This window comes from Stigmatopora nigra, chromosome 22 (assembly GCF_051989575.1).
Source record: "Stigmatopora nigra isolate UIUO_SnigA chromosome 22, RoL_Snig_1.1, whole genome shotgun sequence".
Classification (NCBI taxonomy): domain Eukaryota; kingdom Metazoa; phylum Chordata; class Actinopteri; order Syngnathiformes; family Syngnathidae; genus Stigmatopora; species Stigmatopora nigra.
Window position 1 is genome coordinate 3,869,817 of NC_135529.1, and position 13,177 is coordinate 3,882,993.

Consider the following 13,177-nt stretch of genomic DNA (forward strand, 5'->3'; position numbering starts at 1 on the left):
AGGCAGTTATCCAATTAGGCGATCCTTATTGCATAATCAATGGCGACACGGACACACTGACATGCATGCCACACACGTGTGTACAGACAGCTAACTTCACCTGTTTTTGCAAGGATTGGGTTACTATCAAGATACCGGACAAGCTATAGGGGGTGAAATTTAAATGGAACTGACAGGTGTACAACCACAATTAAGTAACATGATTGGGTAAGACTGCTTGCAATACAGTATGTCAAGGCTGAAAAACACATACATTTACTTATTTTTTTCCCCCCAAGCACAATATTTTTTTATGAACACGAAACATCTGACATGATTTTGATCCCTACAAATATTCTTAAATAGTCTGGTGTTTAATTAAAGTAATAATCTGTAATCCGTTTGTTTTTCTCTGTATTTATGTTCATAGATTTTTTTTAAAGTTATTCTTTCCCCTTCAATCTTTCCATATATCCTAGTGGAGGGGGATCATGTAGACTGAGTGGGGGTTGTGGTCATAAACAAAAATGCACTCCCTGTTGATTAAAAGAAAATCCATATATTTTTACCACAATGATACAAGGTAGAACTATAAAAATTAAGTATTAATTTAGTCCCACAAGAATAGATTTAAAGATAACATTTTAAGAGAATGAAGTTGTAAATATTTGATGGTGCAAAGTATTTTTCCCCACACAAAATGGTGTACTGACTTGTATAAAAGTGTAGGAATGAACACTTTAGACTCATTTGGTAGTAGTACAACATACTAAGATAAACACATTTCCATGAGATTAACAGATATATTTCAACCAGGTAAATTTGAGGTATTGATGGAGCCCTAGGAATTAAGATATATATATAAAGTAAATAAATAATAGTTTTACCTTGACATTGACAGCAAACTAGTGAGGACTGCACCAACAACACCACACCAAAATAAAAACAACAATGTGGAGCTCCTTACCTTCTTGCACAGCCTGGAAAGGGTTGTTTCCATCCACGAATTCCACAGAGATAGTGATCTTCTCTGTTTCCAAGATCTCATTGTTCAGGTTGAGGTCTGCCACCGCAAGGCGAAACACCTCATCATCTTTCCGTGCCGCCTCGTCAAAGATGGCGCCTACAGACAAAAATCAGAAAAAGATCAAATCATTGCTGAAATATACTTGATTTGTGCTCTAATTAATTGCATGTATTTGGCAGAATATGGTACAGTACGAGCAAAAAAGGAAAAAAAATGAATAATTTCCTTGCACTCGTCATTACCCACAAACCAAAGGAGCACTAATTGTGTTAGTCGAGGTGCAGTCAAGTGCAAAGTGTGGAGTGTGTGTGCATGTGTATGTGAGAAAGCAATTGACTGAGGGTTATATTAATAACCAAAAAGGTTATACTCGCTGATTAAGTTGGTAGAGCTGGGCCTGTAATTGGTGTGCTACTGCTCAATGGGAAAAAAAAAGTCTAATGTCTCGCAAGATAAAGCAAATTCCTCTAAATTTCAACAGAGGTTACGAAGATAATGCTTTTTCATGAATTATATGAAAATTAGGAAATCTAAGAAAACATCACATCATTTAAACCCTTTAAGTCGATGCTATTGACCGTGGCAAAATGTGCACCTATAATTTTTCCTAAGACCAAAGGGTCGATTCCTAATCTTTCGGCACCCCTGAATCCTATTTTGCTGCCAGTGGGTTGGCAACATCACAAATGTATGTGCAATGTGGTTTGTGACCCCTGTGTGTGTAAAAGTAAGTTGAGTTTGCTTGAATCCAAATTTAGGACAATGTTTAGCTGGCAGCTGATCAATCTCCAAAAGACACCAGATTACACTGAAGAATGAATGCCAAAGTATTATCTCTGAGTGTCAGAATTTATGCATTGAGCATGGTCACACATATGGCACAGAATGGGAGATATGAAGTGCCACACAGAAACAGAGGAAGATGAATACGTTGCTCTTTTCTGGAGGGGTAACAAAAATGCAAAGCACTAGACTACTCTAGATGACCATTAACTTGGAACTTGGGCTTTAAATAATAATGTTCTCTATTTTATTATTATGTTTTCTTGATCCAAAATATTCAACCTTTCTGTTTGTTCTATGTTGATAACGTTGTTCATGTCCAAATTCACTTTGCACTCATTCTAATTAACCTCCAGAAGGACAATTCAAGTTTGAAAAATAAGAATTCAGTTTTGAAGGCAGCCGTATACTTCATGCTAAATGCTGCTTCATCAGAAGTCCTCATGAAATATGCATCCTTCAATAATGGGAATCATCAGTTCTTGGCAACAGTAAACACCTACTCTTTGAATGAGTATTTGTTCTTTGAACAATTGCAATGTAATATAGATGAGCAGGAACCAACTTGCAGTGAAATTGCTCTGCTACTGCCATCAATTTGTTCTTGATCACACATATGCTAACTATAACTAACTGAGACAATTAGGATTCCATGCATACACTGGAACAGGGTATATTCCTGAACCCTTATTTTACTTAAAAATCATATAACATAAATAAAAAGAACAAAGCTGCAAATAAAATTATTGTAATAAGTGACTAACAAGTCAATTTTATTTATTTATTGATCCAACAATTGTTTTGATATCACAGAAAAAAACTATCATCAATTATGATTCAGATCATGTTTTGGTTGATGGCAGAAAATGGGGGAGAAATGATTAGTGTTTTCCAAAATAAAAGCTTACTTCTAAATGATTTAGATTAAAAAAAACATTATGATAAAGTGTGCTTCTTCAGAGGAATGCAAGAATCTATAACATTTTACAGAGTAACTTCTGTAATTCTCACTGGCTTCTATTGACTGAGAAAAAATGTCCAATCCATTTGAAGTGGAAGAGGCTAGTCGTGAATGCTATAGACAATCAACCCAATACAAAAATAGGTATCGACATTAGACCTCAAATCTCAACCCTAAAATTGCTCAATTATAATATTGCAAATGGGTCAGGGGCTAGACTGCTGTTTCTCATCCCTAAACTCGAATATTGACAGTATGAGGAGTTGAAAGTTCATCTCTTCTCATCTCATTTTCCTGCACCCTCTGCGGGCTACTAAATGATCAGCCTTTTAGACATTTTATTTGACAAAGTCACATTAATTCTTTTACCGTGCTTCTTATCTTCATGAGAATGCAGATTGTCCCAGTTGTAAACAAAGTCATTGGGATTATTGCAATGAAATAAGTTTTCTTTTATTTCACGCTGATTATAACAGTCAAGGGCATTCCAGAAAAAATTGAGTTTACTTTTCTTTTTCCAAAGCCCTTCACATTATTGCTCCCATTTACATTAGTCAGAATCTGCTACATTGTGGTGGATTGCATGCCAATTGAATTGCTGGACCTTTCCATTGGGAGAAATTTAAGCATCCCTCTCTTGCCTAAGGCCGTTTGAACAACATGGATGTGAATAAATAGATTACAAGACCAACCGTTTTGGTATTACATCCAAGATATCAGATGGTAATGTGTTAAAAATGTCAAGAGAGAAATCAAGAATAATGACTTGACTCCTGCACGGAGGCTGATGTACAGCTGGTGGCAGAATACAGAAGAGCTTGTCGTTGTGTGTGGATGATTAAAGTGTGGAAGTTGTAGAGAAAGAATATGAATGAGCAATGTGATCATTCTGTATGGTTCAAACTTGAGATGAACGGCAAATCTATGCTCCAAAACATGAAGTTGCTTTGGCGCAAGCTTATACTAGCTAAGGAGTATGCACTTCTCTTAAAGCGCACTCGAGCAGTTAATGAGGGTGTGCTGGCTCGGTGATCCTTTCGCACATAAAGAGAAACAGCTCCCACGATATTCTCTTCCCACCTTTACAGCTTTTTTGTTGCCCCTGTTCTAACGAGTTTGGCTAGTTCATCGAGGTATGCTCCCTGTTTGCCCAAAGGAGCCGTCATGACCGCAATAATCAAAAAAACGCAAAGTAGGATCACCGTTATTATTACCACATACCATACTATTCTTACGGCCACTCGAGGTGGTGCGCAAACACGTTGCTGTAAGTAATGTCATGTATGTAATGACAGACTATTCATTTTCTAAATATGTTCCTCGCTGATCAATTCAAGTATATTGGTATGCACGAAAACATCAAAGTATAATATAAATCAAAATACCAGATAATAGCTGTGCTCTACATAAGCTGCTGTCAGCAAGGGGAGCTTACTTTAGTAGCTCAAACTCGACAGAATACCGTAAACTTGTCGACACGTCTCTCTCCAATAAGTAACATGGTATAATACGGCAAAAATATTTTGAAAAAGAAGACAAAAACAGCCAATAGTCACAGAACCTTAAGGGTTCAGTGGATTAATGAAGAAATCCCCAAGGTAACCTGCCTAGTGCAAAGGCGGAATCTCTTCTTTGCCATCTCTCTCTCACCCCTTTTCATCACAGGTTCTACATTAATTTGTCCCATCATTAAGGAGGCAAGGGGCCAGCAGAAATTTCTAGCCATAGTTCACTTTGCAGCTGAGTCTTTTGTCAAGTTGTCACCATAGCTCTGCCAAGGTCATTGTTAATGCCAGAATTTGTCTTTTCTCCCGAAGTAGTAGAGTTCATCTTCATTCACGCATTGCAGACTGCTACTGCTGATAGCCTTGGTTTTGCCTCCTCCAATACGAATGAGCTTTAGGTGGGTGGAAGCTCTCTAGACCCTGCCCCCTATCATTAGCCAACAGCTCAAGCACTATCTAAAAGTAGCCAATTCACCGAACGGTCAGTCACCAGTCTGTCACAGTGACAGATCCCATTAACCAAAGGACGGAAAGTTGATGGGTTTGTTTCTGCCTGCAGTCACATTGTTGAGCAGTTTCCTGTGGGGTTAAGTCTAGAAAAAAATCTATGTAAGCGCAAGATAGGCAACAGTGAAACACAATCCAATTTTAAGCACTGTTGTGACCAATGTCAGCAAACGCCTGTGTATCAGAGAAATCTAATCTGGGTTGATTAAGTGGTTGTATCAACTACAACAGGGGTGTCCAAACCAGTCCTCAAGGACTTCTGTTGGTGCAGGTTTTTGTTACAACCAATACACCACTGATGGTTAAACCAATACAGTCTCAGCTGATATAAGCAGCACCTGACTGATATAAACTGATTTATTCTTGTATGCAGAGGCAGAAGGGGTGTTAGGGGTGTCGGCGGACCCAGACCTGAGCCTGTAGGGGTCCCGGTTTTATGGCCTAAAGGTAGCGCGTTTCGAAATATACATGTAAAAGACAGAAAAATACATCAATATGTTATCAGAAGAATAGGCTCAATAAGCATAAAAAAACTCATATGTAGTATTTATATAAAAGAAAATATGTAATTTAACTAACAAAGTAACAAACTGCAGCTTTTAAAGTATTTAAAAGAAAGTAATGTGGAGTTAGTGTATAACTACATTCATTGAGCTTCTCCTAAAACCACATTACCGCATGCATAAGAATTGATTTGTTGAACTTGAAATTTTAGCTTCGGCTCTCTTTTTTTTCTTTCAATATTTCTTTCCTCCATGACTTAACCTCTTGTGATTTCATCCTCCCTAGCTTTAATGCAGAACACCCTTCTCTTCATTCTACTTTTCCTCCTCATAGTTGTCTCTTGCATATATTCATTTCTTTCCAACAATCTTCCGTCAGCCCTCAATTTCCTTCAACACCTTCTGCCCCCCTTTTTCTCTTCCTCTTTTTCCTCATTCACATTACTTCTTTTTTCTTCAACAAAGCACTCCGGCTCATTCTCCACATTTTCTTACACATACATACTGACATTATTCTTCTCCTTCTCCCTGCTCAAAAGCTTTCTGCAAGAATGACTTGTGCCTCAGCACATATATTCTAATACAGGGGTGGCTAACTCCGGTCCTGGAAGGTCTCTATCCAGTCTGCCTCCACCAATAAATAAACCTGAATCAAATAATCAGGACCATTATCCAGTTTTTGGAGAGCTTACTTGAATCGATCATCACAGTTAATCATCTACAAATGGTGTGACACCAAAATAATCTATTAATTTCACTAGACAATTCAAATCCATCAAATAGCTCAACACTCAGAGAATTGTGCAACACCTCTGAATGTAAGCAGCTTTCTTTGGATAATGTAATTGGTAAAAAAAATGAAGTACTGTGCAGGTTATCATGGGTAATACGATAATGCAGTTATCTTTAGACTAGCAAAAGCAAAGTTTATAATCTAAAATAATTTTTCCCTTCCTTGTTCCAAGTACCAGGAAATCATTTTATATGAATGGTTTTATATGAGACAGAAATACTTAGTTATTATATTATTGTTTTATATTTATGTTTGAGACATGGAACATTTTCCAAATAGAATGTGAATATTGAAAAAAGGGAAAGCGATGAAAGGAATTGTTAATTATTGCCACTGGAATTACACCAGAAGAATAGCCAGTGATTCATGCCTTTAATATTTAGTTGGCTGTCTAAAGAAGTCTAATTATTAATTATTACTAAGTCTAAGTATGAAACAGCCATACAGACATCTAAATTACCATTAGTCTCCTCAGTGCAACACATGCATGAAATTTGGAGTTCAGACCTATTAAAGATGAATAATATAGAGCTTATCGTGTTTCGAGTCATGGTTGGGTTGGAGCTTCTGCTCACTGACTTTGGGCAAGAGGTCAAGAGAAAGCATACATGAGCTCAGAAGAACATATAGAGACAAGAATCTAAGCCCAAACTTCATTTACAGACTCTCAAGCATAGGACAAGCCCATCCTGGGCTCATAGAGCCCGCTGTAGGCAGGTGTGGAGTGTTTCAGATCTATCTAACTTTCACCTTCACCTCCAAACAGCTCTATTTCTGTTACACGTAAAGAGACATAAATAAGAGACCTAAGATAAATAACATCTGAGCACAGATTCCGAGCTCTAATCTCGGCACTTTGAGACAGGTGTGCTAACCTTTTTTCCACCCTGTTGAAAAATACGGTACCACAGTTTGTACATTTAACTTTTTTGATATGTATCCTTTCACACACTTCCTTTTCATCCATGATCCTCCTCTGTTATCCACATCATCATTTTTCATTCCTCTCTCTCTAGCCCCATGGTTTTGTCCTCTACACCCAGTAAAAAAATTTAGACTCTGGAGGCTTTCTGGCAGAACTAGATCATAGCCTAAATAGCCATCCTCCTTGACCTTGAAGCAGGCAGCTGAAGTTGTCTCTGGGAGAAATTCACTCGATGCTCGACTTGGTAAGAAATACAGTAAAATACAGGGACTGTGCACACAAAAGAACCCAATAAAACAAAGGTAACCCACATAGAAGCTCCCACGCACGCCAACATGCAGAGACCTCTTGTAATGAAGCTATCTGCACCAAATAAAAAGCACAGATATGTTTGATATATAGTAGATAGGAATTGGAAATAATGATGATTGAATTAATATGGCAATTACCTTACTGCTTACATTCTCAAATGAACATTGTCTTGCCAACTATTTTTCTCATCTGCCCACACACCCACCACTTATATATCAGTGGTGGTGAGTTGTCCTCATTCTTCCTGCATGCTGGTTTGTCATCAGTATAAAAAAAACCTCCACATCCAACTCACTGTTCAATCTGCTCCCTTTGTACATTGCATTCTGGAAAAGTACCTTCCTGCCTCAAAAATCAAAATAAATAATTGGCCATGACCATCTATTGAAATGTGGAATCCAGTTATCATTATGGTAATATCCCATTTTAGACACACTGGTGAAATGAACATTACAAAGTCTCCCCAAAATGAACCTTTCATTCATTTTCCATAGCTCTGATCCTCACTAGGGTCGCGGGGGATCATGTCCTGGAGCCTATCGTAGCGAACGGTTGGCCCCAGGCAGGGGGCACCCAAAACTAGTGGCCAGCCAATCGCTGCATTTAGGGAGACAGACAACCATTCAGGAAGGTCAGAACCTACCTAGGATTAAACCCTTGGTCTCAGAACTGTGATGCCAACATACTAACCAATCGTCCAACGGGCCATTACAAAGATGCAGTTGTAATAAAAAAAATAAGAATAAAGAAAAAGCCCCTCTGAAGGGAAAAGTACCTGTCTGTTAAGTGGGATCATCCACTATGTGAAGGCAATTTATTTCCCCGTTTATTTTGTGTCAGGTTGTCATGCAGATGAATGCAGAACATTCCCAAGAAGTGCTTATATCTGCAATGAGCACACATCCACACACTCCAAATGGTTCTTGGTTTATTAATGACTGTAGTAAGATCGGTGGTCCCTCTGAGTCCAACGCCCACACATAATTCTGTACATATGCTTCCAAACCGTCTATTGTTGTAAGGGAAGTGCTATAGATCAAATCTAATGCCTTAATTATATAGTTTACAAACAGTTTACCAAGATAAAATGAACATATTGTCTGTCTAGTTCAACAGTTTTTATGGTGAGATACAAATCGAACCAGCTTGGCTTTGGGGACTTCACTGTACAAGTGTAGTGAAGACATTATGAGATTAGCATCACGTGCAAATTATCTGAGAGGGTTTCGAATTTGGTATTCCAATCTGTTTAAACAATCTGTTTTGAGAATTTCAAGGGATGGTATTCATTCATGGAGCTTTCATAAATCCTTGACATATTAGTGAATAGGCGCAACAGCTTTAGTCAGAAATATTCTCCCATGAATTTTTCTCATGTAGAAAGGTGGCAGTTATCTGACTCTGTTAATGGAGTAATTATATATGGAAAAAGTTAGCCCCATTCTTTGTTGAACAACATTTTCATGCTTCTTTTGCTTAGTCATTATAGGTCTCCGGAACAACACGTTTCTCTGCAGGTCCCTTGTCCAGGATCACTTGTAACTTTATTCCATAGTGATGCGTTAGATACCTCAAAATGATGATTATTAAATGATAATAAGCCATGCATACATTTGGAGATCAATCATTTGATCATGCAAGTTTCCAGCATTACAGTAAACTATGAGTCACCCTTTACTTTCACAGTGGATGTTGCTAAGGCCCACAGTGCTATTCTTGCACCATGCACACACCCTCTCATATGGGAAAAAATGTATGAAGACACAGACGATAAGTGTCACTGATGTTGTAATACATTCGCCTGAATTTGGTGCAGACATCCAAGGTTCATTTCCAACACAGCAACCTTCGAATGTAGGTTGGAATATTAGTGTATAAATACAGTATGTAAATGTGCTCTGGCTGACAACCAGTTCAGAGTTTAGTCCACCTTTGATTTGACGATAGCTTTGTTACAGAGGATCAACTATGTACTGCAATGGACGGAAATTACAAGGGAAACACAAAGGGGCATCCCAGATTGCTGATTTAGTACTATAAATTGCACGTCCGCTCAAGGACAAACATTGAACTCAGAGAATAGGCAGTGCAAATTGAAAAGCCCTCCTGGGATTTTGTGACGGGTGCAACTTTTAATTTTCTTTTTATTGTCTGCTCTCTGTGAAAGAGCAAAAAAGGTAAAGCCGGGTGCCATAATTAGTCAGTTTGTTTAACGACACTGGAAAGCAAAGAAGGAAGGGAGTCAGCGCGAGGGCAAGAGGGGCTCATTTGACAACAGAGTGAGATAAAAGTTCCAATTAGTACATATTGCACAGTACTGTGACAATGGTAAAAAAAACACCTATATTGTCAGAATGGTGAACATATCACACTCAAGGGGATGTTTAAACTCATCTAAGTTTTAGGAAATATACGTGTAAGAGGGGAGAGAAAAGGTCAAAGAAAACTGTAACTGTGGACTCAAGAGTGTACCACATTTTGACCTTTAGCGTCTGAAAACAATGACAGTTTGCCAGAAGAGACTTGTTTACATCAAATGAAAGTCAAACACAATTCCAACGGAATACAAATGTGGATCGGATCACACATCAATATACTATCAAGCCTTGTAGCAGAGCCCATTGGCAGACAGTTGATATTTGATGATTTATCAAACATAGGTGAAAGGTTCAGAAAACCACTCGGATTGTGTTTACCCAGGGATTGACCATACAAAATGAATACATGGATAAAACAATTAGTGGCATTTGCTTCTGTTTGGTCTCAATGTTAAAACCAGGAAATTGTAGTAGTTGATCAATCAGTAATAAATGTCGAAATAGCTAAGTTTGGTCATAAGACCACTTTTTCAACCTACAAAGTACTAAAAAGTGCAATGCTAACAACTTTGCACTTCTTGATTTTCCAGGTTAAATCTGGAAACCAACATTAAAAAAAGGCTTCCATCCTTTGCCTTCTAACCAGAGGAAGTCAAAGACTCCTCTCGTAACTATGTGTGCTCAACGTCTGTGCTCATGCACTTGTGAAACCTCAGGCACAATATATCCCAGATGATGCTTCAGAAAGCCCGAAAACATTTAAAAAGTAGAAGGCAGCTCTTTTTTCTTTCCTGACTGCACCATAGAGGGAGAAAAAGAAAGAGAGACAGTAGGGAAACAGTGACCCAGTTAGGGAAAATTTAAATAGGGATTCCATTTAGAGGGCCACATTAATTGGAGCAGATGCCTTCTCAATTATTAAGAGGCCTCCAAGGGTGTGAGCACGGGCTAAATTTATCCCATGTGGCTTTGACTGGGCTTGTCCGATCTCATACAGCATCTGCAGACAAAAAAAATGCATGGTGTTTCACACACCAGCATATAGACGTCATTGCCACTGAGGCTCATGCTTGAAAAATGAAAACTGAAGTTGTGCTATTTTGTTGTAGAAAAAAAAAGAAAACAAACAAGCTAGACTTCAAGTATTCCTGAGAGAAGAATCATTCCAAATTAAAATCTCCAAAGGAAGGCAGATTCTCAAAGGCTCGGTCTACTGTACCACCATCCATTTGAGGTTTAATGGTCTCTGGGTTTCCACAAATGTAGTAAAATGTACAAGTAACCAGAAAAGTAGACCCATGAGGAATACTCTGAACTCTGGTACAGGACAAAATGGGGAATAATGGTGGGGGAAGAAGGAATGGAAACCGTTAGGAGGTACGTTTGCAATGTTTCATGCATATATTAATAAACTCCCCCTTCTCCTGCGTCATGACAAATAGGCAGAACCAGCCCTACTATAGACACAAAAATTAGCTGATTCTGAGCCAATACAAGATGAGGAGTCAAGTATAAAAAAAATCGGGGTTATGTTGAGTTATGTGTATACTCGCATAATTCCATAGACATACAAAAAAATGCCATAAAAAACCTCATGCTGGACGTCGTCAGATTACATGAGTTTGTGTCATGGGGTCATTGTGTATCTTAGAACGGACAAATTGGCAGACTACAAGACCACAGCCTGTCTGATCATTGCATACTGCCGCAAAGTGTGCAGGCAGACAGCTGACATCGTTGGATCATTAGAGTGACTGTCATCTGTCCTGTTTGGGTTAACACATTCGCAATAATACAGATTCACCAAGCCGAAAGACAAAGACGGGCTCAAAACAGGGGGAAAAAGAAAATATTGGCACAACAGCCTTAAAAGATAAACTTTTTAAGGATCAGCCAGTCATTTTCTACAGCAAATGAGTGATTTTGACCTTTTGCCAATCCATTCTCTAACCAAATTCCGAGGATCTTAAAATGTTGAGTGAGCTGAAGGCCTACATCTTGTTATGATAGCCTGTAGGAATGAAGTAAAAATTTATGAAAACCTCTGAGTTTATTTTCAGGATGTGGATACTTATTGCTCATGTCTATTTTCACACCGTGTAAGATGCCAGGGACATCCAGCTGTATCATATGCCAAGTACAGCGGCACAAGTCCCTCATGACTACTCTCGCTGAGGTCTAAAATAACTGCCCGAAGCAGTAGCAAGGTGGTTGCTAAAAGGATCTAAGCACCCATCTACATTAATTAGAAGCAAAACCAAATGGCACTTTCGATTGCGACATAAACTCCTACAAGTAGAAAATGTGTGCATTTATTTAACACCAAATTGGTAAATACATTAAAGAATTTCCTTGTGGTCAGACATGCTTGTGTTAGATAAAAAGCATGAATATTGCATAATAATAGATATATAAATTTTGTCGCCTTGTGCCCTCTGATTGGCCACCAAGTCAGGGTGATTTTTAAAAAATATTTTCCATTGCCTGTTAGGATAGACTGAGTAATATGTGTCTCTTAAGAAAGTCATGAAATGGCTGTAGACATTTTAGTGCCCCCCCCCCCAAACCCACCCCCCAAATTCCCCAAGTGAACCCCCGCCCCCTTTGCTCAGCTATTTCAGTAAGTCAGACTTATCTTACTAGACACTTTTCATGCACCAAGCTATTTGCTTCATTTTTTCCCCCTTCTTACTTTTTGGAGCACCCTGCAGAGTGAAGAAATGAGGACAAGGGTGCTAATATATCTAAGCCAGTCGCTACCTCTTCTTTGATCAATTGTCCATTTTCTCCATGAAATCTTTCTATCCTCCCAAAGACCTTGAACTCTTCACCTTTGTCCAAACATACACACCCATGATCCCCTCACACATTCTTCCCTATTCCTCTCCATTCCTACCTTCACATTTTGTAATGATTGATGACCATGATGCTTTATCTCAGGCATTTTATTATCCTTTATAGAGCATCACTTGCATTTTAGCTCCACATGTTGCAGTCTCTGCTTTTCCTGCCTTACTTTCCATTAAACTCTTTAGCACTCTGGTTCTATGTCTGGTCAACAAACTAAATCTGGGAATATATTAAGGTGGGTTACATGCAGAACATATGGTATAATAAACAAGAACATTTTTGACTACATTCCGCTTTTGTTGAAATGCCCGGTGCAGGGATGGGAAAATAACTCTTACAAATTACCCTAAAGAAAAGGGATTTAGTTTATGCGTTCAATTCATCCAACTTTTGCCGAGCATAAGGCTAACGTTCTCAAACTGGGGCTCCTTTGTGTGCCTTCAATGCAGCATTTTATTTAACTCCACTTGCCTTTTGAGCATAACCTCTCCCCCGAAACCCTTTCATTACTTCCATTATTCCTTTGGCTCAGTGACTCAGGCCAATCTCAGGTCAGATACAGTACAAAGGCTTCATGCACCCAGGTAAAAATGGAGCAGTTGGCATGGCAACACAATTAAAACATGTAGAAGCACTGGCAACAGAAAATGCAATCTGACCTCTGAAATGGAAACTGCTACCAGAAACCATTCTGAATACATCTGAGAATGTTTC

At 38.6% G+C, this 13,177-nt stretch overlaps 1 protein-coding gene across 5 annotated transcripts in view; it reads right to left on the reverse strand.

Annotated features, from left to right (window-relative positions):
• LOC144215399 (glutamate receptor ionotropic, delta-2) overlaps positions 1–13,177 on the reverse strand; it is a 230,902-nt gene that overhangs the window by 162,723 nt on the left and 55,002 nt on the right. For all 5 annotated transcript variants that reach the window (XR_013330421.1, XR_013330422.1, XM_077744290.1 and 2 more), the window contains one exon: positions 947–1,102. Coding sequence is in view for 2 of the 5 variants with exons in the window: in XM_077744288.1 (XP_077600414.1) it covers positions 947–1,102 (156 nt within the window). In the remaining 3 variants the exon portion in view is untranslated. The remainder of the gene's footprint in view (positions 1–946; positions 1,103–13,177) is intronic.